Genomic DNA, 24,600 nt, shown 5'->3' with positions numbered 1-24,600 from the left:
CTGGACTAGTTTACTTATTTTAGAGGAAGAAGTTATGATAATGTTCATAAATCAACTATGTATAATATTCAAACTGATTTTTTAACTGCCACATTCTAGGAAGAACAGACTAACTTTGCATCTGCTTCAATTTCTCTTCAAGCATTCTGGTATCTTTACCCTGTGCTTTTAAATTTTTAATTGCAATATCCAATGTTATCTTTTCAATGCCTGGAACGTTGTCATCTAAATTCCTATCAAATAAATGATCAATATCATTCTCCTCCCGTATCATACAAAAGTAAATAAGAAACACTGCAAGACTTAGAGAAACCACTAATGGCTGACTTTTTGGATATTTCATTTCGGCTCTGTGGTTTTTTGAAGCTTTCCATGTTGCAGCCTCGCTCGTTGAGAATTTAAGTGGGCGGTTTTCTTCATCAATATCTTCTTTAGATAACTGCGATAGTAATCTTGCACCAACTGTGGAACTGAAAAAGATGCAAACAAAAATAACTGGTCAGTCTTTGCAATTGTTATAACACTATGGAAAACATTTAATAATTTTTAAAAGTGTATCAGTTGTAAGTTAGCAGACTATGACAACTCCTGCAGTTTTTTCATCTAATAGGTTTAAATTTGGAATTCCATAGGGCCAAATAGGAGAAATGAATTTGGGGATACCCCAAAAAAAGACTAGATATTCCACAATGAATGAAAATATAGATTAAGCAAAATATGCACCCTTTACCAAAATATTTCAATGCAGATCATAGCATCCTTTACCCTTAAGTAATAAAATAAAAATTAATGTAGTACTTCATTCCCATATAGCTATCTTTGGAGTATGTAGTAACGTTACTGTCAGCCCCCCCCCCCACCCCAATTGATCTTTGACAGTTGTGTAATGGAAACAGTTAATGGGAGGGCCTAGTGGAGGGTCGACCGGTTCTGCAGGTTCTTTGGCCTTAGAGAACTGAAGCAATGATGTCTGTTGAGTCTCATTGTAGTAGGGCTTCAATGTTAGTAACAGCTTTTTGGATGGAAGAGCTGCATTCCCAGTCTGGGTCATCACTGTCACAGAGTTTCACAGCCTGTTTCTATTTGGGCCAAAGGTGATTGAAGTGTCTTTATGGTGAGAGTGCTCTTCCTCCTCAAAATCTTGTTTGGCCAGTTGTGGAGTGAGCTCCTCTAAGTCCTCCTTTGAAAGAGGCTCACCATGGCTTTGCAGCAACTCACTGACCTCATCAATGTCAACCTTGTCAAGGTATGGCCTGACCATTGCCTTATACAAGGGGATAATCACCTCCTTATCCCTGATAGAAAAATTCCTGTATATCATTGACAAGACACCATGAGCTACTCTTGCAGACTGTCTGCACTGCTCAGAAAACATCTACCTATACAATTACCCCCAGGTCCTTTTCATTCCCTACCACTGTCAGTGAAGAGTGACATCTTCAGCCACTGCTGAAACTCAAAGTAAGACACTGCATCAGGCCTCCATTTCTTTCAAATGGCATCCATGCATGATTGCGACACTTCTTTCCAGGCTGCAGAAATGTTACTTATGGCTTTAAGGATTATGTAGGCCCTCCAGTAGTCCCTCAGTCACTGAATTAGATGCCTGCACTGCCCTTTGAAGGTTGTACGCAAATAGTATGCCTTGAAGATCGCAATAATGCCCTGATCCATTGGCTGCCTCAGTGAGATGGTGTTGGGTGGCAAATAAACAACCTTCACATTCAGAACATCATTAGGATATCTTAAAGGTTGGCTGAATGTCCTGGAGCATTGACAAGGACTAAAACAACATTTTTGGGCAAGTTTGCTGCACAAAATTGGGGCACCTCTGGACAAAAGTATGAAGTGCCATTCACTAAAAAGGGTCTGGGTCACCCATGCCTTCATAACGTGGATTCTCTGAATGGTACATCAGCTTTAACTTAAAAGTGCTGATTCATTACCACCCAGAAGTAATGTAAGCCAATCTTTTCCAGCCTTATAAATGGGCAGACCTCTCTTCACGGGGTACATTCTACCAGACATCTTTTCTTTTTCCACTACAGCCCTGTTTTATCAACGTTTAAAGACCAAGTCTGGGGTGTAACAGAAAATTGAAATAAAAAGAAAATTGTCCATTAACTTTTGGAACATATTTGAGAATATTTCTTGGCACCTGCAGTGTCTGCGCTAGCTGCCTCAACAGTAATTTTTACGTATTGTAAATCAAGTCCAGTTTTTGAACTGGGAAAACCAGCCCCTGCTAGCTGAAAATGATTCATTGAACGAGCTCCTAGCCTTGTCCATAACCATGCCTGTGTTACGGGAATGTTATTTTGGTTCATGTCTATCCATAGCAATAATAACTTCTCCATTGTCTCACTCCTTGAATAAGTTCTAGAAATGCTTACATTAATGATTCCTGTGTGTGACTGCTTGATCTTCTCAGCATTATTCATAACAGGAGAAGGTGCTAAATTTAAGCTCTTGCACACCCACCTCTGAATGCTGCTCACCAGATTCCATACAATTGTGTGCAATTGAAGAATGTCCATCTTCACTTCAATTGTTAGATTTGCAGCTTTTTTAACGTGTGGGCACAGATTCACCACTATGCTTAGAAGACATGGTTGCACAATTAATTTTAGGCACTAACAAACACAGGAAATTAATTTTAGGCACATGTGCACACTGGCAGATGAGGAGAAAGCAACTGACATTGACATAAGTGCCTTCTAGCTACCCACTTCCCATGCTGTGCTTACACTTGCACTTTCCAATTTTCTTTTTATATTTGGTTTTTTTTTAATCATTATTTTAAAAGTGCATTAATGGGAAACTGTAAATTGAAGCAAGGTATCACAAGCAAGACCTCCCTGTGTATGTTCAACAGATCATGTAATTTTGTGCAGCAGTTTATTCCCCTTTCACAAGACATTACTTTGCTCAGACTGCTACTTAAAAATAGCAGACGAGTTATCCAGAAAAAGATTTCTAAAATTAAAAACCACTTCTAACATGCAACACTGGAGCAAGTGAAATTGGGTGCATTCTGGAACCTTTATTAATGCAAAAATAAGTGTCAAGCAATGACATAAGTATGGGTTGTCTGTTTATGGATAATCTAGGGTTAAAAAAGTGTTGAGTCTAATTATATCTCTTAGGAAACTAATGTACAGCATAACTAGTGAACTCAATGTGTTGTCAAATGCTGTATCCTATATTAATGTTCATACTAAAAGAGAAACAGCCACAGACCATTAACTCAAGTGAGATGTGGGTAATAAGCATTCTCCAAGCATCCACCATACTGGAAGGGCATGTTGCATGACTTGTCACTCTATTGGACTGATTTCCAGTGGTTTACAGTTGGGTTTTATATGCCTAGCACTATTTGAATCATTAGTATGCATTTGTTTCTGTTATTAAAGGGCTGTGAATATCATGAAAACATCCATGTGGAAACATGCTTACATGAGAATCTCTGAGTTTGGCTGCTTGAAGCTGCAAACTCATTCTTTGGGTAGCAGTAGATGAGGTGATTAGCAGCAATGTCAAGGCAATATTTTATGCCTATCTTTTTATTTGTCATGTTCACCTGGATTTCTATATCATCAGCATAAAGTCTACAGTTGATATTGCAAACGTATCATCTGTTGGACCTGAGAGTTTAACTCTTGAGTAATAACATGTACACAGTCATTGTCCCCAGGACATCCAAGCATCATTCACATCTTAAACTGCTTAACTCTTTCAGTGTGCTTCACCTATACATGTGAAATTAATTCTGGGCTATCAGCTGATCACTTTTATAAACAAAAATACTTTCATATTTCACAATACAATTTCCTACAAGCAGAGTAGGAACTTGTACTGTGTACCTCAAGGATAAGCAGCTGCATCCACAACTTGTGGAGGACTTGACAAGAGCTACCTGAGCTATATGAAACTAGCTTGAGCAAAGACATTCCAATTATAGAGCTCTAATAAGGTTTTGTGCCCTTGGGGAGTGAGAGTTGCCATATTTTAGAGGTATACCCAGCTCAGTTTTGTATAAGCACATTTTAATGAATGTTATTAAGTGCTGACTGAACTTATTTTCATTTTTAACATTTATGACTACCTTGTCTTTTCATTTGTTTTTGTCAGCAGAATTCAAACTATGAAAAGGGCAAAGTTCATTTTTTAATGTGCTAGTCTGGTCTTGAACTATTTTGATACAGCTGGCCTCAAGTTAATTGCCATGGCAGCCTGTTTTACAACTAAATAGTCTCATAAGATAGCAGGTGATGTCTAGTGACAGCACTCAGCCAGAACAACTTTAGCTTTATTAAAACTGATTTGGAGTATACCTCACATACCAGCTCATATCAAAGAACTTCACAACTGTTCTGTCTGCTTGTTACAAAAGACGACCTACTATCAATGAGGGAAGATTAGACTGTCACAACAAAAGAAATGCCAGTTTTTTTTTTTTTTTTTTGCATAATTCTAAAGAAACCAATTGATAAGATGAGAGTGCCATGTTGCTTTCCTAATATTTCTCGATTGTAGAACGGCAATTTTTTTTTATTTTTGTAAAATATAATGGATTATACAGTTTACTGTATTTCTGTTCTATCATCGTTGTCAGTGAGTGATAACTAACAGCTTAGCCCTTATACTGTCATGCTGAGGAACTACAACCCAAGAGCCGTGTTCGGACAAAGACAAAAAATATGTACATATAATGTGGATTCCATTTCTTATCAGTGTAAACATGTGATTTCCATAATTCTGCTGTGATTGTTCAAACATCTCTCTCTGATTGTGCAAGAAAAGATCACCATGCGACAGTCTTCTCGGATAAAGGTTAAAAATTTTTCTCATTGTATTAGTTACAGCTGTGTAGCTCAGGCTGCATCCAAAACGGACGGTGGATTTTTGCTTAGGTTTTTTTTTTTTTTTTTTTTTTTTTCTTCGTAAAATTTTTATCAGCTAATTGCATAATTTTACAGTGTAATTTATTTTTGATGCCCTAGAATTTATCATGTTTTGAGAAAACTAAATCAAAACCAAATTTTCCTGCCTATCATAGTGCCAAAGTGTGAAGTGATTTCTCCATAGATCACTTGTCAGTTCATGTATATATTTTTTTCTAGTTTAGTCCTTAGCAGTTTTTGCTATCCTAAGTAACTTCTAGTTGATGAAAGGATGTCATATGGATATTTACTTCAACTTTTTGTAAACAGCAGCTGACATGTGTACACTTGACAAACAGTAGCTATATTCCTTGCCAGAAGTAGCTGTTTGTAGAGTTCCACTGAAATACTCTTCTATTGCATCTCCAGTTGAGAAGCTCTGTGTTTTCAGTAATTATTCACCGATGAGTCCTGTTATTTATTTACAAAAATTACTAGGCAACTGAATATGTCGAAGAAAATATACAGCCAATTTTTAGCTATTTTCTCCTCTTAGAAATATGGATGTACAGTAGATACAAGCCCCAGAAATACCTTGTGTTGCGAGTGTAAACTTTTTAATTCACACTGTCCAATCATGGATAAATTTTTTGTAAAGAGGGACAAAGAAAGTTACATTCTGAGAACAGATGTGGACAAGTCAATATGACACCAAATGGCAAGTGTAGTTAGACCAGTTCACCAAGTCAATCAGCTCCAGATAAAAAAGTTTTCAAAATGAATATTTAAAATATTAAAATATGGCCTCTATTATTGTGGTGATGAATAGAATCAAATCCCTCTGTGTTTAATGGTGTTTTTTTTATGAGCATTAGATTTTCTTATTAATTGTAAAGCTGAAGCTACAAGAAAAACAACTTGAGATAAACTGCAGCGATTCGTTGACTTTGTTGACCAAGGGGTTGCATACCTTGCGATTCGTTGACACAAGGGGTTGCATACCTTGCTGATATATTTGACAAACTGAACATATTAAATGTCACTTCAAGATAAAAACAGGATGCTTTGTGGCTAATGATAAAATTTCTGCATTCAAAGATAAAATTAATCCATAAACATACATTATATCAGCACTTGTAAATATAAATGTAAAAGGCATCTTGAAAGTAACGATACAATGAAACACAAGGAATGACACTGCATATGTTTTGTCAGGATATATCAATCAAGGTCACACAGATGAACAAGATACAAGTGCAATTCACAATGACGTGTTTCTGGGAACCTATAAACATTACACAACTGTTAATTATTCAGAAATGCTTGTGTTCTGATTAACTTCACTCAAAATTGCCTCAGAAATTATCTCCCAAAATGTGCCACATCTTTGTGAATCATTCTGTATGTGTGTGTGTGTATAAACAGGGTGTCTCAAAAATATTGGTACAAACGTTTAGGGGAGGTAGGTAACATCTAAAGCAGGCCTGGGCAAACTTTTTGGCTGAAGGGCCACATTAGGAATTCAAAAAGAAGGTGGGCCGTATGTAACATACTATTTTTAGATATATATTATCTGTTATCATGAAGAAATATAACAAAAAAATTATTCTCTAACAACCAAGAATTTAATGAGATGAATGGAACTGTTTTACATCTTTTAACATTTTTTTAATTTTGGGTGTTAATTTTGTAGTTCATATTCTTAAAACTGCTTGTAAATGTTCATCGGTGATGCTTGACCGTAAAGAATTTTTATTTAGATTCATGATGGAAAATGTTTCTTCACATATGTAGGTTGATCCAAAAATAACCAACATTTTTCGGGCAAAATCTTTAAGTTTGTCGAATTTGTTTGTATTAAGAGTATCGTAAATTTTACAGATTTCCTCACAACAGTGCAATTCCCTTAAATCGGTATCACACTTCAGATTTATAATCTGAAGTTGTAGTTTACTCTGTGCACTATCAATTTCTATTGAAAATGGGTCGCGCACTATTGCCAAACTTGTCTCAATTTTTCAGAAGTCGCCAAATCGTGAAAAGTTGTTATTCAAAGTGTTGATAATTTCACAATATTTTTCAAATTTATTTTCTGGAATCTTCAGCAACTTCATGGTTGGAAAGTGGTCTACCTCGTTAATCAATAAATGTCGAAGGAACAACTGGAGTTTTAATTGAAATCCATTCAAACTTTTTACCATATCATGGGCATATAAATTTTTTCGCTTGTTGAAAGTATTTAAGTGTGTCACGATGTCCAGGGTAAATGCAAAATCACAAATTCAGTTAACTCGGGAAAGTCCATAATATTTTTCAGTTTTAAAAATAGAATGATGGGATCTTTAAGATCCCATACTTGTCGAAGAACTTTTCCTAAACTAAGCCATTGAATTTGGCTCTGATAAGGAATATCTGTGTACTCGGATTCAATATCTTGAAGAAAATTAACGAATTGTCTGTGTTTCAGGCCCCTTGATCGTATTAAATTTACTAGTTTAATAATACAATGAACTGTAATTAAATTATAATTTTCACAAATTTTATCCTGAATTTTCTTCCAACGATCCAACGTTTTTATCTGTCAAACTTGGTGCTCCATCAGTTGTTATGCTTACCATTTTGTTCCATTTTAAATTATATCTTGTTAAGCATTTCTCAAATATATCAGCTCCCGTTGTTTGGTTTTTAAGAGATTCCATTGAAAGAAGCTCTTCAATAATTTCAAAATTAGAGGTACATCCACGTATGAAAATTAATAACTGTGCAGTATTCTTTTGGTCGTTACTTTCGTCGAGAGCTATCGAGTACCACGTTATGGATTCTAATACTGATAATAATTGCTCATTCAAATTTGTATCGATACATTCAATTCTTCTTACTAGGGTTTGTTGGGATAAACTTATATTCTCAAATTTGTGTTTAATGTCAGGACATAATTCCACAAGCTTCAGTCATACATTCTTTAATATAATCTCCATCAGAATAAGGCTCGTTGCTTTTTGCAATTATATGAGAAATAACAAAACTTCCCTCTACAGTAGCTTCTTGTTCCTTAGCCACGTAAACACATTTTGTTGTCTAGATAAATTTTGAATCAATCCAACAGCAGTTTTCTTTCTTGCTTCCGGTGTTAAATTGGCACCATATTCAGAATGTTTAGTAGTGAAATGTCTTTTAATATTGTACTCTTTCACCACTGAGACACTCTCCCGCAGATGAGACAAATAGTCTCATTTATGTTAGCAAAAAAATATTTTGTGTTCCATTCTTCATTGAAGACACGATGCTCTTGTTGAATTTTTCTTTTTTTATTCATTTTTAAAAGGGTGTAAATATTATTTTTATCGCTACTGGCACCAAGATAATGCAAAAAAAAACTAACTGCGGGATGACCGTCAAAGAAAACAGATTGGAACTGCGGCTGGTCAGCAGTCCTATCCTATTACTCTGCCACTGCAGCAAAGTGTTGTGGTCATCACCGGTTGTCTGTTACCGTAGTTTCACACGGTTAGTTTATAATCACAAATTATACCGTTAGAAAAACGCCCGTTGGCTCGCTCTGGTTCGCACATGACTTCAAATTCTATCTCAATTTGAACAATACAGAGGTAATAAAACAATTTACAAGTCGACAAATTCTATAATGTATTACATATGCAAATTAAAAAAAATAAAAAGGCATAAAATAAGTAAACTTTTTTCGAAAATACAATTAAAGCTCGCAGGCCATAGTTTGCCCGGGCCTGATCTAAAGGAATGTGAATCGCATAGGAACCCATAATCAGAAACATCATGGGAAAGTAGTAGCAGAGGCACAAGAAGCAGAAATGACACAAGACAGTAATTAGTGGCAAACATTTATTTGACAATATTAACAATGGAGTACGAGATGGATGCATTTCATGATGTTACAATAGATGCTTGAAGGTTCCACCATGAGACGCGATGCATGCATGATGCAGGGATTGGCAGACACAGTCGAACACATCTGGAGTTTCTTTAACAGTAGCAGCAGTGCACACGAGTCGTCACAAGATCCATTTCTGCTTCCACAGGCGATACAAGATAGATTTGAGGACCCCCCACAGAAAGAAATCAAGGCATGATAAATCACGTGACGGCCAGTTAATGGGTCCACCACGGCCAATCCATTGACACCCAAAACGTCTGTTCAAATGGTCACGAACACACCTTCCATAATGGGCAGGCGCCCCTTCATGTTGAAACCAAATGTCTCACATTTGCTGGAACATTGTCAAGTAACCCTGGTAGAACTTGTTCAAGAAAGAGCCGATATTTAGCAGAGTTCATGCGGGATGGTAACAGGTATGGGCCAACTAATAAGCAGTCACCGACCATACCTGCCCACACATTTGTTGTGAAGCAATGTTGTGCCACATAGGGGCGCACGCCGTGTGTTGTCATGAGCCCACACATGAACATTGTGCTGATTGAATAAGCCTTCCCGAGTGAAATAAGCCTCATCCATGACCAAAACATAGGCTAGAAAATTCAAGTCTTGAACACTTTCTTGGAGAAACCACTGCGCAAAAGCCACGTGCAGGATGATCTTGGGGGAGCAGTAACTGAACCCTTTGGAGATGAAAGGGGCGTAAGGAATCGTCGTGCCAGACACGCTGTGTGCTGGTAGTAGGATTATTCTGGACGGCATTCAACACACTTTCTTCCATGGCGGGAGTTCGTGTTGAACGTGGTCTGCCCACGCTATTCCTGTTACCTCTAAATGACCCATAATTGCACAAACAAACGATCCGGTACATGTCTGTCTGGGAAGCATTCTCCATAAATTCGTTGAGCGGCTCGTCCATTGCCCTCTGCTAATCCATACACTAGGTGCATGTCTGCCAGCTCACAGTTCGTATATCGATGCATACTCTTCATGCAGCGACTACTGCTTGAATGAGTAAAGCAGAAATTTTTCCTCTCACGAACTGATGAACAACGCCATCTACTGACTTACGGTGACGTTTCCGGTTATGGGTTCCTATGCGATTCGCATTCCTTTAGATGTTACCTACCTCCCCTAAGCGTTTGTACCAATATTTTTGAGACACCCTGTACATACAGCACAGATGTCTTGCAGTGCCAAAAAAAGAAAACAGCAAGTCATGTGATTACCGTATTTGTTTACATTTGCCATTTTCAAAGTGAATTCTGTACTGATATCACGGATTACACCGCTGTGTATGTTTATTTTAAATTAAAAACCCCTCACTATGGCTCCTAAAGTTAATAAACCTCATACAGAGAAGAGAAGAAAAGAAAAACATTATTAAAGCTTAGTGACAAACTTGATATAATCAAGACTATTACATTTGGGTCACCCAGAAAGTTAATGCATATACTCATGTGTATTGTGTCTGTAAATTGATTGTGTTCACCTGTTTTGCTGGATGAAAAACCCAAGTTTCTGGGGGTGAAACCTTGCTATCCTACGCCTTAGACCCACTAACTCAGCCACGGAGTGAAAAAAGCCTATAAAAGTTCTTTGCATCATTGACAGGATTCAAACCTGGGCCTTTATCACTTGGTGTGGGGAGGTCAGTGACGATATCACTGTGCTACCCGTGCAGACTAAACTTGATATAATAAAGAAAGTAGAACAGGGCATAAGCAGATGTGTATTGGATCGTCAATATCTGTATGTTTTTTTATGTGCAGTTAATAAAACTGCATTCTTAACCTCTTTTTCTTATTTGGCCTCATTATTTTTCCATTAAATACATTAAAAATAAAACTTTCTAGATAATGGAAAAATCGAAATAATGGCACCTAGAATCCCCAAAGGTGCTGTTATTCTGAAAGTCTATTGTATCTCTTTTGTTGCAGTCAATATACCAGTGCAGTAGTACACAACCTTTGAGTGGACGATGGTTCAAGCATTTGACTACTATTTTATTCATGTTTTATTGTAAGCTCCTCTGATCTAGTGATTGTGCTAGAGTATAAAACAAAAACTTTTTTTTTTTTTCAGTTAGCAATGAGGTGGCAGCACATGGGGGTTATTCTTAAGAAGTGTTATAACTTACTGCAACACTAAGAAAAATTATATTAACTCTAACAATCAACATCAAAATTAGGCTCAAAAACTCAGATATCAATTTAAATATTCAAATCTAATGTTTTAAAATCAACATAATGAATAATTATGCAAAAGTTTCTTTTACCAACAATGTCTTTATTAGTATGATCACTTTTTATTTTTAAGAATAAGGTTCACAAAGATAAGATGACACTAATAAACTTATGTTTTCTAGGTGATTTTTAATATCCAAAGCTTATTCTAAACTCTCAACCACATTTTTGTATTTATTAGTTTTTTTAAATAAAAATGCATGAACAACAAATGTACAAGGCTCAGCCAGAAAGCACTGGGTTCTAATTTTTATTTTTTTGCAATTCAAAAGATACGCATAGGAAAATTACATTGCATGTGGGCAAGAAACAAGCTGCAATTATCTTCAGTCAATTTTGATGACAATAACTACATCATCAATTGATAAAACCTAAACATACAGTGTAATTTTCGCATATACTCTTTGAACCCTACATCTGCATCATATGTTCACACCCTAAAAGTCTCACTCTCTGTCTGTCAGTCAGTCAGTCACTGTTATACAGCATTCTTCAGTGTGTTATACCTTTGTAAAGATGTCCACTTCAAATATTTGCCTCGTGAGCCAAATTCATATTGACTGTGAACTTTCAGGGTGTTTATATGTGCAAATTCACATAGTGATCTGAGTTCACTATGGGTCCCTAAAGACACAAAGTCCATGAGAATAACATCTTGCTTACTGTAAAAAAAACTGTGCGCATGAATTTTTTCTTGCTGATGGTGCTTTCCTTCCTTGAAGAACATGTGTAAAGCCATTCCAATTGGCAGCCTCTTTTATAATTACTGCTGCAGCTGTGCTATCTCTGTTGGATCAAATTGTAATTATCCAACACAGACTGACACAATGTTTCTGTACTACCCTCTTATAACCACCATTTGTATATGGTAGCAACCTAAGAAGGAAGGAAAAAAAGGAGATGCTTGCTGACTGACCCTCATACATTATCTAACAAATGTCCAAATTGGAATTTGAACAAAACTACATAACACAAAAGTCAGATCACACTAATAGTGAATGCAAGTGCACAATACATGCAAAACAGTGGTGTTTTGTCTGTATTGTGACTATCGATGAAGAGGTTATAATTGAATGGCCAATTATGATACTGTTGATAACAGAATGGAAAAGTATAATTGGAAATATGCTGATGGGAGGAAGCAGACATACAGAGAAAGAGAGATTATTTCAATAGTTAATTAACTATTTTAATAATCAAAACAATCAATTATGGCAACCATTTAATTACAACTATCACTAGAAAACAAACACTTATGTAGTTTATAATTAATGAATGCTAGAAAGCAATGAAGACTGGTGAGGAGAATTCTCCATTGTAATATGAAAAAAAAAAAAAAACCTTCAGAATCATACATGGTGTGGCGATTAAGTTTCAGCATTGGGGCAATAAAAAGATCAAAAAGTGAAGGAGCTCAAAAATGTTTTTATTTTATTCAAAGTAATAACCGCCTAATTAAATGCGCTTATTACACTATTCTAAAAATTTCTGAAAAGAGTCGGTGAAGGCATCCAAAAGATTATGTTCAGTTAGATGCTTACATTTTTTCTCCATGTCCTCAACATCCTGAAATCTCCCTTGAGAGCAGTTTTCACTTTGGGAAAGAGAAAAATGTCCACTGCATGATCTGTACAATGCTATGTTTCTTCACAAAAAATGTGGAACGGGCAGGGCATTGTTGTTGTTGTGTAGTTGCCTTTTCCTCAAAATTGTGGCCAGGTATGCGCTTTATTAGCCTTTGAAGAATCTGTACATAGAATACAGCAGTGATTCTCTCCCTTTTAGGCAAAAATTCGATGTGAATCACACTGTTTGTTGAAAAACATGATCAGCATAGACCTGGTCACAGACTTATGTAAATGAAACGTTTTGGGCCTTGATAACGATTTTGAAGTCCATTGCATGCTCTGATGCTTTATCTCTGGGTCATATTTAAATATCCAACACTCATCTCCATAGACAATACAGTTGAGGAAATTAGAACTATCTTGACAAGTCTGGATGAAGTCTTCACACGATACTCGTCATTGCTCTGCTTATCCTGAGGTCGCGAGGCACAAATTTTTCACGGACCAATCCTTTTCCCTAAATGATGCAGAATTTGACTAATCTTTTCCTTATTCATAACCAAACGACAATCTATTGCCACAATTTCCCGAATTTTGCAACTGTCTCCATTTCAAGAGGTGACAGATGCCCACTTCTTGGATCATCATGAGCATCCTCATATCCACTGAATTGTTTATATCATTCAAACACATGATACAACTTAATGTTTCATTCACCATATTTTAGCATTACATACATTTCTGTTGCAGATTTTCCCAGTTTAAACCAAAACCTGATACTTGTTCTTTTCTCCATTGCCAAATCATTACATGGAACATTAATGTTATTAATAAAACTGGTTGTTACTTGCAACCTGTCGAAGAGATTGAACTTCACAAGTTCAATCTCTTACCACCATGTGATGGATGAAGTTTGAACTCCAACATAACACTTCTGCTTATTTTTAAACTCACTGAACATGACCACAACAGGAACTTTATGCCACACCATGTATATAAAATATAAAGGCAAGGGGTAATAAATGCAGAAACTACAATGTTATTTAAACTGTGTTATTTATTTTGAAAGGATATTTTGAAAAGTGCTAACAAAAAGACATGCCTGCTGAGACAATCTTGTGTCCTTCATTTGAATATGATAGCTTCAGCTATCATATTCAAATGAAAAACCATTAGATTTTTCCAACTTATCAGGAGATTTATTGTCTCTTGCCAGTTACTTAGGAAACCCTGATTACAACAAAAGCCATAGTTAAAACACTAAATGCCAGCCAAAAATATCCTCTAAAAATTATATATAAAAAAGGATTTCTCTGCCACAGATGGTTTAGGAGGTCCAGGTGCAACAATTGGCATTGGGAAAAAATAAAAACGAGTAGAAAAATTCTTTTTTTTGCAAGTTGAGGAGGGGAGGGAGGCCTTTGTTGGGATGGAGCCCCTTTTCAGTCTAGGGGCTTGGGCGGATTGCACCCCTGCCTTCCAAACTCTAGGATCACATTCAGGGATCTTTAGGGATCACATTAATCTAATTGATTAAAATTAATTCCGTTTCATTAATTAGATTGTATTTGGGAGATTTTTTTTAATGACAAGACTACTTTTATGATGGTTTTTGTAATAAAACCAAAAAAAAAAAACCACCAAATATATTTTTTCATATAGCAAAGCTGAGAGAATTTGGAAGGGTTATGGCCTCAACCTATGGGAAATTCACTTTATGTAATGGTTAGTGGAACGGCATCATTGTTATACTTAAGTGAATCACTGAAATGGTGAAAATGGCATCGTTTTTATCAAATCTTATATTACGAATACAGTAAACCCTCGATTAAACGGACTAATAGGGGAGAAGGGGTGTCCGTTAATGCTGAAAGTCTGTTAAATCGAATGTAACCTTGGGGGGGGGCATTATGTAAAAAAAAAAAGCTTTAATACAATATACAGTACTGTACAATATAAAATTATTAAATTATAATAAAGAATATGTAATATTCTGTTGTAAATATAAAATGTTGCAATTTGGCCTTTGATTTACGAATATTAGAAACAGTTTGTTTTTTTACACCATAAATTTTACAAACGTGCTACTGAGACGCCTTGTTCTAATTTCTATGCCACATTTAAGTTCACACGCTTTCTTTTAACTCCTCTATCACTTGATGCCCTTTTTAAATTGTAAGGATTGCAAAAATTATTTAATAAATGAAGTCGCAATTCAGAAATCACAGAAACACTCTGTATACAACCTGACCGCACAATAGCTTGAGGCAGACTGAGACCGAAACAAAGTGAGACGGTAGACCTGCAGTTTAGTGTCACATTCAGTTACTGCCTGTTCTTATCTGTTATCTGGGAAAATAGCTATTTGAACACGTTTTCAGAAAGAATAAAAACAATTTCCTGAATTTGATTATAAAAATAAAAGTAGGTAATTATCAAAACAATAATGGAAATAGGAAATTATTATTAATTTTTAATTAATAATAACACTGAAGTTTTGTATAACCTAAAAAAAATAATATGGTCGAGATTAATATGTACATTTCTGTATTATTATTTGTCCGGTCCGTTAAATCAAGGGTTTACTGTACCTTCACAACAAGTTGCCTGATATTACACTACTTTGAAGAAGCAATGCTTTACCAGCGGAGAAGACTATTGTTGGTTATTCTCAGTGGATATCACCACCCAGATGGCCATTTCAAGGCTGTTTGGCCTCTCATCGGTAGGTGGGTAGGTACCCTGGTGCTGCAATAAGTAATAACCCAGTTATGAAATATAACAAAATGAGAGATGCCGGATGGTGTATAACAGTATAGGCTAAAAGACTTTGAAAGGGCTATGGTCCCCTTTATGAGGAATTCACTTGACAATGGTTAGTTCAATAGCATCATTTTTATCATATCTCATGTTGGGAATAACTTCAGAGTTGCTTGATATTGCACTACTTCGAATAAGCAATGCTTCACCAGTGGAGAAGAATATTGTTGCTTATTCTCAGTGGAAACCACCACCCAGATGCTGTTTGGCCTCTCATCAGTGGGTGGGTAGGTATCCTAGTGCTGCAACAATTGACAACCCAGTTATGAATATAACTGAGTTATATTCATAACTGGGCCAAAAATCATGATGTTAATTTCATCCTGTACACTTAAGTACAAGTTAAAGAGAATATACTATAAAATACCATGTGGAAAAAGAAAAATTAAACAGACTTATAATGCCTCATTAAATTGAGAAATTTCTATTTGTTACAGGCAACAGAGAGAAAACTCTCCCTGTTACATCTTTGTTCTCTCGGAAACAAGCTTCAGTTTCATTTTATCTATTAATATTTATTTATATAACAACCAAATATATGTTAATACATTTGGATGTTATATAAATATTTGGATAGGTTAGCAAACATAGCAATAATGATTTGTAACTAAATATTCCCAATACTGTTGAATAGTTTCTTGTATCAGAAAGGTATATACTGTTGAAATGTTTAATAGTTCTTCAGCCCTACCAGGAATATTCCTAATATTTTTACTGCTTCAAGTATGCCAAAATTTCCTAAAATCTTCTTTGTTGAAGTCAAAGTTTGTGGATTTCCCAACAAAAAAAAACAGCATCTACATGGTTGAGCAGGAGACCGGCGGAATTACTTGACAAGTACAGGTCATTGATGAAAAAAAGCCGTGAATTAGGGTTGAAATTGAAAGTGTCTGCAATTCTGCCCAGACACGATAGGAGGGAGTATATGATGAGAGCCCTGTCAATCAATTCGGCCCTGGAAAGATTGTGCAGAGCTCAAGGGGTAGAATTTTTTTCAGCCTGGTCTGTACTTGTTAACAGGAGAGACTGCTTCTACAGGGATGGGATACACTTAAATAGAAAGGGTGCAAGCATGTTTGCTGATGCTATCGAGGCAGTGTTAGGTGGGTCAGAAAACTGCTAGATTGGGGGGATACAAGGACTAATAGATTAACAGTAGCCACTGGCAGAGGTGAAAGTGATTCTTGCACTGCTTCTATTGGAATGAGCCGCAGCCTGGAAAATAAGATGCAGGTTATTTCAGAGACTGCTGGGAATCATTGGGGTACAAGTAAACACATGGGTTGTGTTAGGGTAGCTAAGAAAAAGAACAGGTGCATGTATACTTGTGTGTACACCAATGCTAGGAGTTTAGTAAATAAATTTGATGAATTTGAGGTATTGCTCAAAACATCAAAGGCAGATATTGTGGGGATTTCAGAGTCGTGGTGTCACACAGATATAAGGAATGCAGAACTGGAATTTGGGGAGTACAATGTCTACAGAAAGGATAGACAGGATAGGAAGGGAGGAGGGGTTATGCTATTAGTTAAAAAACACATAAAATCCAAGGAAGTGAAGCCAGTCGACATCGCTGGACAGTGCAGTGTCGAGTCAGTTTGGTGTGACAAAAGCATTGGGAGATCAAAATTGAGAGTAGGAGTGTGCTATAGGCCTAATGACTCTGATGAGTATAATAAGATACTGTATAGGGAAATAGAATGAGCCAGTAAATCAGAGAGTCGTATTATGGGGGATTTTAATTTCCCAGATATTGACTGGAATTTGGGGGCTGGTCACTCACACAGTAGCAAGGCTTTTGTGGATTTATTGGATGATTGTTTTCTACATCAGCATGTTCGGGAGGCAACTAGAGGGAGTAATACTCTTGATTTGATTATCAGTAGTGATTCTTCATGCATTAAGAATCTGCAGATAAATGAACCACTAGGTGGCAGTGATCACAGTGTGCTGAAGTGGGAGTTACTCAAAGAGGTAACTACCATTAGGGGTAAAGGGAAGGGGTATTGCTTTCGTAAAGGCGACTACGATGGACTGAGACAGTATTTAAATTCTATACAGTGGGATCAACTGATGATATTGCCAACAGCAAATTCAAAATGGGAAGCATTCAAAGAACTTATCTTGGAAGCTACTAGGCTTTACATACCAACTAAGAAATATTGTTCAAGGTTTAGGCCTAAATGGATGTCAGATGAACTAATGAGGCATATGGCAGAGAAGAAAAATGCATGGGATACATACAAATTAACACGTGACACAGACGCCTATGATAGACACAAGTTGATCTGTAACCAAGTTACAAAGGAGGTTACGCAGGCGAAGGCAGATTACGAGAGATCTTTGGCAAGGGATGCGAAGAAAAACAGCAAAGAGTTCTTTACTTATGTAAACTCTAGAAGGAAGGGGATGAATCAGATTGGTCCACTTGAGATCGATGGGACAACTGTTGATGACCCTGCTCAGGTAGCTAACAAACTAAATGAATATTTTGCATCGACATTCACACATGAGGAGTTATTCAGCGAGGGGAATGCCAGAGGTGTATTCAACTCTAGCAGTAAGCTAGAGAATCTTGTAATAACTGAAAGCAAAGTGGAGGAGAAATTGTTGAAGATAAACATAAGAAAGGCACCTGGGGTGGATGGGATCTATCCAGTTATATTAAAGGAGGCAGCAAAGGATGTAAGCAAACCCTTAGCCATAATTATGAGAGCTTCCTTGGACTCAGGGGAGGTACCCATGGACTGGAGATGTGCAAATGTGACCCCAATTCACAAAGGGGGATCAAAGGCTGACACAAGTAATTATAGACCTGTGAGTTTAACTTCTGTTCCCGGAAAATTAATGGAGGCACTGGTTAAGGAAGCACTGCAGGATCATCTAGAGAAGACTTCAGTTATAGCTAGGACACAGCATGGTTTTGTTAAGGGTAAGTCTTGCCTGACCAATTTGATTGGATACTATGATGCAGTCACAAAAGAACTGGATGCAGGGAATAACTTTGATATTATATACTTGGATCTTAGAAAGATACTGTTGCACATGGAAGACTGCTGCACAAATTGGAGCAGTGTGGCATTGGAGGCAAATTGCTGCTATGGATAAAGGGGTGGTTGAGGGGGAGAAGACAGAGAGTGGTAATCAATGGACATTGCTCATCGTGGACTAATGTTATTAGTGGAGTCCCTCAGGGTTCAGTGTTGGGTCCTTTATTGTTTTCTGTATTTATAAATGATATTGATGATGGTATATCAGGCTTAATGTCCAAGTTTGCAGACGATACGAAGGTTGGCAGGGTTGTCAAGGACACTACTGACACTATACTGCTGCAACAGGATTTGGAAAGGTTGAGCAGATGGGCTTCGAGGTGGCAAATGAAGTTTAACATTGACAAATGTAAAGTACTACATATGGGAAACAGCAACCCCAGAGCAAAGTATCAACTGTGTGGTACTACACTGACAGTGGTAGAGAGTGAAAGGGACCTGGGGGTGGTTGTGCAGGCATGAAGTTCTCTGAGCAGTGCAGACGGGCTGGAAGAGTAGCTCATGGTGTATTGTCAATGATATATAGGAATTTTGCTGGCAGGGATAAGGAGGTGATTATTCCCTTGTATAAGGCAATGGTCAGGCCACACCTAGAGTACTGTATACAGGCCTGGAGGCCTCATTTCAAGAAGGATGTAGAGCTGCTGGAACGAGTACAGAGAAGGGCAACTAGATTGGTGAATGGGACAAAGGAGTGCTCTTACGAAGAAAGGCTTAAGTTTTGCGAATTACAGTGTCTGGAAACTAGGCACCAGCGAGGTGATCTGATAGAGGTGTACAAAGCCTTGAATGGTTTGAGCATGCTCAATGCCAATGGGATTCTTCCTCTTGCTCAGAATAATCACCTGACAGTGCATAAATTCAAATTGAGGAAAGATAGATGTGCGGAAATTTGCTTTTAGCCAGCGGGTGGTTGGTAGGTGGAACAGACTTCCATCCCTTGTCGTGGAAGTTGATAGCCTAAATAAGTTTAAGGCTCAGCTGGACAGGTATTTCGAATGAACAGAGGGGTGAAGTGGAAGTGGTTATTTTTATTTATTTATGTTACTTTTTTTTTTTTTTTTTTTAGCTGATGCTGCATAAGCTTGCTTTCTTGCATCAAATGCCTCTACTAATACTAATGCTAATGTCCTGCTAATAAAATTGGATTGCCTTTTCCTAATAATGCAGGGCTCTGTACTAGAAAATGCACAGCATAACACAGGAACCAACAATATTAGCATTAGTAGAGGCACATGATACAAGAAAGCAAGCTTACATCATATGTCATCAGCCAAAAAAAAAAAAAAAGCATCATTCTCATTTTGCCCATCCACTCCCTCCAAATGTCTGTCTAGTTTTGCCTTGAATCTATTTAAGTATGCCAGATGTAAGTTTGTTCCACCAATCAACCATCCTCTGGCTAAAGGCAAACTTCTGCACATCTATCCTACAACTGTCTTTCCTCAATTTGAATTTATGACCTCTCAGGTGATTATTCTGAGCAAGAAGAATAATCCCATCAGCACTGAGCATGCTTAAACCTTTCAAGGCTTTATACACCTCGATCAGATCACCTTGCAGGTGCCTAGTCTCCAGACACTGCAATTTGCAAAGCCTAAGTCATTCTTCATAAGAGCAACCCTTTGTTCCATTCACTAATCTTGTTGCCCTTCTCTGTACTCGTTCCAGCAGCTCTACATCCTTTGTAAAATGAAGCCTCCAGATCTGTACACAGTACTCAAGGTGTGGCCTGACCATTACCTTATACAAGGGGATAATCACCTCATCCCTGCTAGAAAATTCCTCTTTATCATTGACAAGACACCATGAGCTACCCATGCAAACCATCTGCACTGCTCAGAAAACATATCTGCCTGCACAATACTGCTTCCCACATGCAGTACTTTACATTTGTCAATGTTAAACGTCAGTTGCCATCTCTCAGCTCATCTGCTCAAATTTTCTAGATCTTGTTGCAGCAGCGTACTGTCATTAACAACCCTGCCGACCTTCGTATCGTCTGCAAACTTGGACATTAAGCTTGATATATATACCATCATTAGTAGGCCGCTGTAGCCTAGTGGACAGGCGTGTGGGTGCATAAGTACATCTGCCTTGAATGACGGGGGTTCAAACCCATGACTGCTGAATACGGTGCTGTTTCTTGTATTCTGTCTATCTTGTGAACTCCTCTGACCGTTTGGTCATCCCGGAGTATAAACAGAAAATTTATTTTATTTATTATTTAATAATAAATACAGAAAACAACAATGAACCCTGGGAAACTCCACTAATAACATTAGTCCAGAAAAAGCAGTGTCCATTGATTACCACTTTCTGTCTTCTCCCACTCAACTATCCCTTTACCCATAGCAGCAATTTGCCTCCAATGTCACACTGCTCCAATTTGTGCAGCAGTCTTCCATGTGCAACAGTATCAAAAGCCTTTCTAAGATCCAAATATATGATATCAGAATTATTCCTTGCATCCAGTTCCTTTGTGACTACATCACAGTATCCAATCAAATTGGTCAGACAAGACCTCCCCTTAACAAACCCGAACTATAACTGAAGTCTTGTCTAGATGATCCTGCAGTGCTTTTTAACCAGTGCCTCCATTAATTTCCCTGAACAGAAGTTAATTACTATAATTACTTGTGTCACCCTTTGATCCTCTTTCGTGAGTTGGGGTCATATTTGCACATCTCCAATCCATGGGTACCTCCCCTGAGTCCAAGGAAGTTCTCATAATTATGGCTAAGGGTTTGCTTACTTCCTGTACTGCCTCCTTTAATATAACTGAATAGATCCCATTCACCCCAGGTGCCTTTCTTATTTTTATCTTCGACAATTTCTCCTCCACTTTCCTCTCAGTTATTACAAAATACCAGAGTTTAATTCACCTCTGGCATTCCCCTCCCCAAATAACTCCTCATGTAAGAATATAGATACCTGAGCAGGATCATCAACAGTTGAACCATCAATATCAAGTGGACCAATCTGATTCATCCCCTTCCTTCTAGAGTTTACGTAAGTAAAGAATGCGTTGCTGTTTTTCTTTGCATCCTTTGCCAAAGATTTCTCGTAATCTGCCTTTGCCTCCTAACCTCCTTTGTGACTTGGTTACAGACCAGCTTATATCTATCATAGGCTTCTGTGTCACCTGTTAATTTATATGCATCCAATGCATTTTTGTTCTCTGCCACATGTCTAATTAGTTCATCTGATATCCATTTAGGCCTAAACCTTGAACAATATTTCTTAGTTGTTATGAAAAGCCGAGTAGCTTCCAAGATTAAATCCTTGAATGCTTCCCACTTTGAATTTGCTGTTGATAACATCATCAGCTGGTCCTACTGTATAGAATTTAAATACTGTCTCAGACCACCGTAGTCACCTTTACAAAAGCAAAAACCCTACCCTAATGCTTATTCCACTTCAGCACACTGTGATCACTGCCACCTAGTGGTTCCTTTATCTGCTGATTATTCTTAATGCATGAATAATCAATGCTGATAATCAGATCAAAAGTATTACTCCCTCTGGTTGCCTCTTGAACGTGCTGCTGCAGAAAACAATCATCCAATAAATCCAGAAAAGTCTTACTAGTGTGCAAGTGACCAACCCACAAATTCCAGTCAATATCCGGGAAGTTAAAATTGCCCATTATAAGACATTCTGATTTACTAGTCCACTCTATTTCTCTGTACAATTGTTCACTGTACTCATTGGAGTCATTTGGCCTATAACACACTCCTACCCTCAATTTTGGTTTTGCAGTGCTTATGTCACACCAAACTGACTCAACAGCACCCTGTTCATCTATATCAACTGGATGCACTTCCTTAGATTTTATGTGTTTCTTAATTAACAGCATAACACCTCCTCCCTTCCTATCCTTTCGGTACACATTGTACTCCCCAAATTGCAATTCTGCATTCCTAATATCTGTGTGACACCACGTCTCTGATATCCGCCTTTGATGTCTTGACCAACACTTCAAATTCATCAAATTTATTTACAAAACTCCTAGCACTGGTATACATGCACCTATTCTTATTCTTAGTTACCCTAACACATCCCATATACCCACTTGTTTCACGATGACTGCCATCAGTCCCAACACCCCTTGCTCCATGCCACTGCTTATTCTAATAGTAGTGCAAGAATCACCTTCACCTCTGCCTGCAGCTCCTTTTAACCTTTTAGTCTGTGAATCCCCCCCAAAGCTAGCAGTTTTTCAACCCAACACTGCCTCGATAGCATCAGCAAATATTCTTGCACCCTTTGTATTTAAGTGTATCTCATCCCTGTAGAAGCAGTCTCTCCTGTTAACAAGCACAGACCATGCCGAAAAAAATTCTACCCCTTCAGCCTTTCACATTCCCTCCAGGGCCAAAATGATTGACAAGGCTCTCATCATGTACTCCCTCCTATTGTGTCTGGGCAGAATTGCAGACACTTTCAAATTTAACCCTAACTCACAACTTTTTTGCAACATTGACCTGTACTTGTTAAGTAAATCTGCAGATCTACTCTTAATGCCATTGGTGCCAATGTGTACAACGATATCACCTTTTGTGCCCTTAAAAGATGATATATGCTTTACAACGTCATCAACTTTTGCCCCTGTCAGACATACCCTGGTCCTATTCCATCTATCCTTTTTACACAATATATTCCTCAATCTCCCTGACAATAGAGTCACCAACAATAACTAACTCCTGTGGGACCAGTGCATTCTGCCTTGGAGATTGCCGCTGTGTTGCCTGATGCTCAGGAGTGAGCTCTGGTGTTGAGTTAGCAGCTGAGAGCTTGACGGGCCCCTCACATTAATTTCTTTGAGGGCATCTACCCTACACCTCAAGCTCAACGTCATCAACCTTTGCCTGTGGCAGACATACCCTGGTCCTGTTCCACCTATCATTAAAACGTTATTTAAAGAAATACACAAATGAATAAAACTGACAAAAATAGTTAACTTATTGAGAAAAATAATAAACAGCCTATTCAGTTAATTTAAATTGTTATTTCTTTGGTGCGTGTGTGGGGAACTATTCCGAAATGTGTTACTGTAACACAGCGGCAATCTCCAAGGTAGAATGCGCTGGTCCCACAGGAGTTAGTTCTCTCTGACGTTATTTTCACTGTAGGTATTTCTCCAGTCAACATGGTGTTTTCAGAAAGCACTTTCATCACATAGAAGATGCCACTATAAAATGTTGAATTCTCTGAGTTACTCCTAAACCCTAGGAAAGCTATGATAAAGTATAAATTAGCAGGAAAATGGGAGTGTGGGGTTTATACCTCGCTTCTTTAGTTATGTAACATCTGACAGTTAGCTGAAAATACTTTTTTTTTTTTTTTAACTTGGAAGATAAGTGCACGGATCTATATGTGGTCCGAAAGGAAGAATCCTGTGTGACATCACACTCATATAGCAGAATATTAACACTTTTCATTCAAAACATAACCAAAATATTGCTCTTATACGCTATCATCGCTGATTATAGTATTCATAACTTGGCATAATGGAAGCACTTATCCTTCTTACCTTTGTGCAGATTTGATAAGCCGATTGTACTTCATATTCAAGTTCAATGTACGCAGAAAACGAAACTTTCTAGTATTTAAAATACTGAAAGGAATCGTACCAACACATTCATTTACAACCGATGATAACATTGTGGTGATATAAACAAATATAGCACACGGCAACCATATTAGTTTTTTTGCACAGTATTATCTTAATCAGAAAAAAAAATGGTTAATTTTTTTCATAACAACGTTTAATAATAAAAGTTTTATAAACTAGCAAAAAAGCAAGTAAAACTTAAGCGATTTAGTTCTGAAAATTCACTTAATTAAAGCATGATGTAAATACAAATACGATAATAGACCTTCACAGGATGGCGCTTAATTTCGGATGCTCATATGGACGGATGTTCGTGAATATATGCATTTTCTGTTTTATGATGTACTTTATTAAGTTTGCAGAGCATTATTATATTTTATATAATCCGGAGTAAAAATTTAAAAAGTATGCCTAATTATACACACCGAAAGCTTGAATTTGCTTCAGTGTTTTAGTAACATCCCAAAGTTGAGATCATTAAAAAAGTATCAGAAATGTGATAGCCA

The 24,600-nt window shown here is 37.3% G+C and overlaps 1 protein-coding gene across 1 annotated transcript; it reads right to left on the bottom strand.

The window, feature by feature from the left end:
• Positions 1–7: 7 nt before the first annotated feature.
• LOC150084094 (uncharacterized) lies at positions 8–24,166 on the bottom strand. Its single transcript, XM_090375887.1, has 2 exons — positions 24,014–24,166; positions 8–470 (listed from the first exon to the last, which is right to left on the bottom strand). The coding sequence occupies exons 1-2, from the start codon at positions 24,142–24,144 to the stop codon at positions 110–112; spliced, it is 492 nt and encodes a 163-aa protein (XP_090232013.1). The 5' UTR covers positions 24,145–24,166; the 3' UTR covers positions 8–109.
• Positions 24,167–24,600: the final 434 nt, after the last annotated feature.

This window comes from Mastigoproctus giganteus, chromosome 6 (assembly GCF_048544385.1).
Source record: "Mastigoproctus giganteus isolate SK-2022 chromosome 6, ASM4854438v1, whole genome shotgun sequence".
NCBI lineage: Eukaryota > Metazoa > Arthropoda > Arachnida > Uropygi > Thelyphonidae > Mastigoproctus > Mastigoproctus giganteus.
Note: the sequence above shows the minus strand (reverse complement) of the source record. Positions and strands in the feature narration are given on the sequence as shown.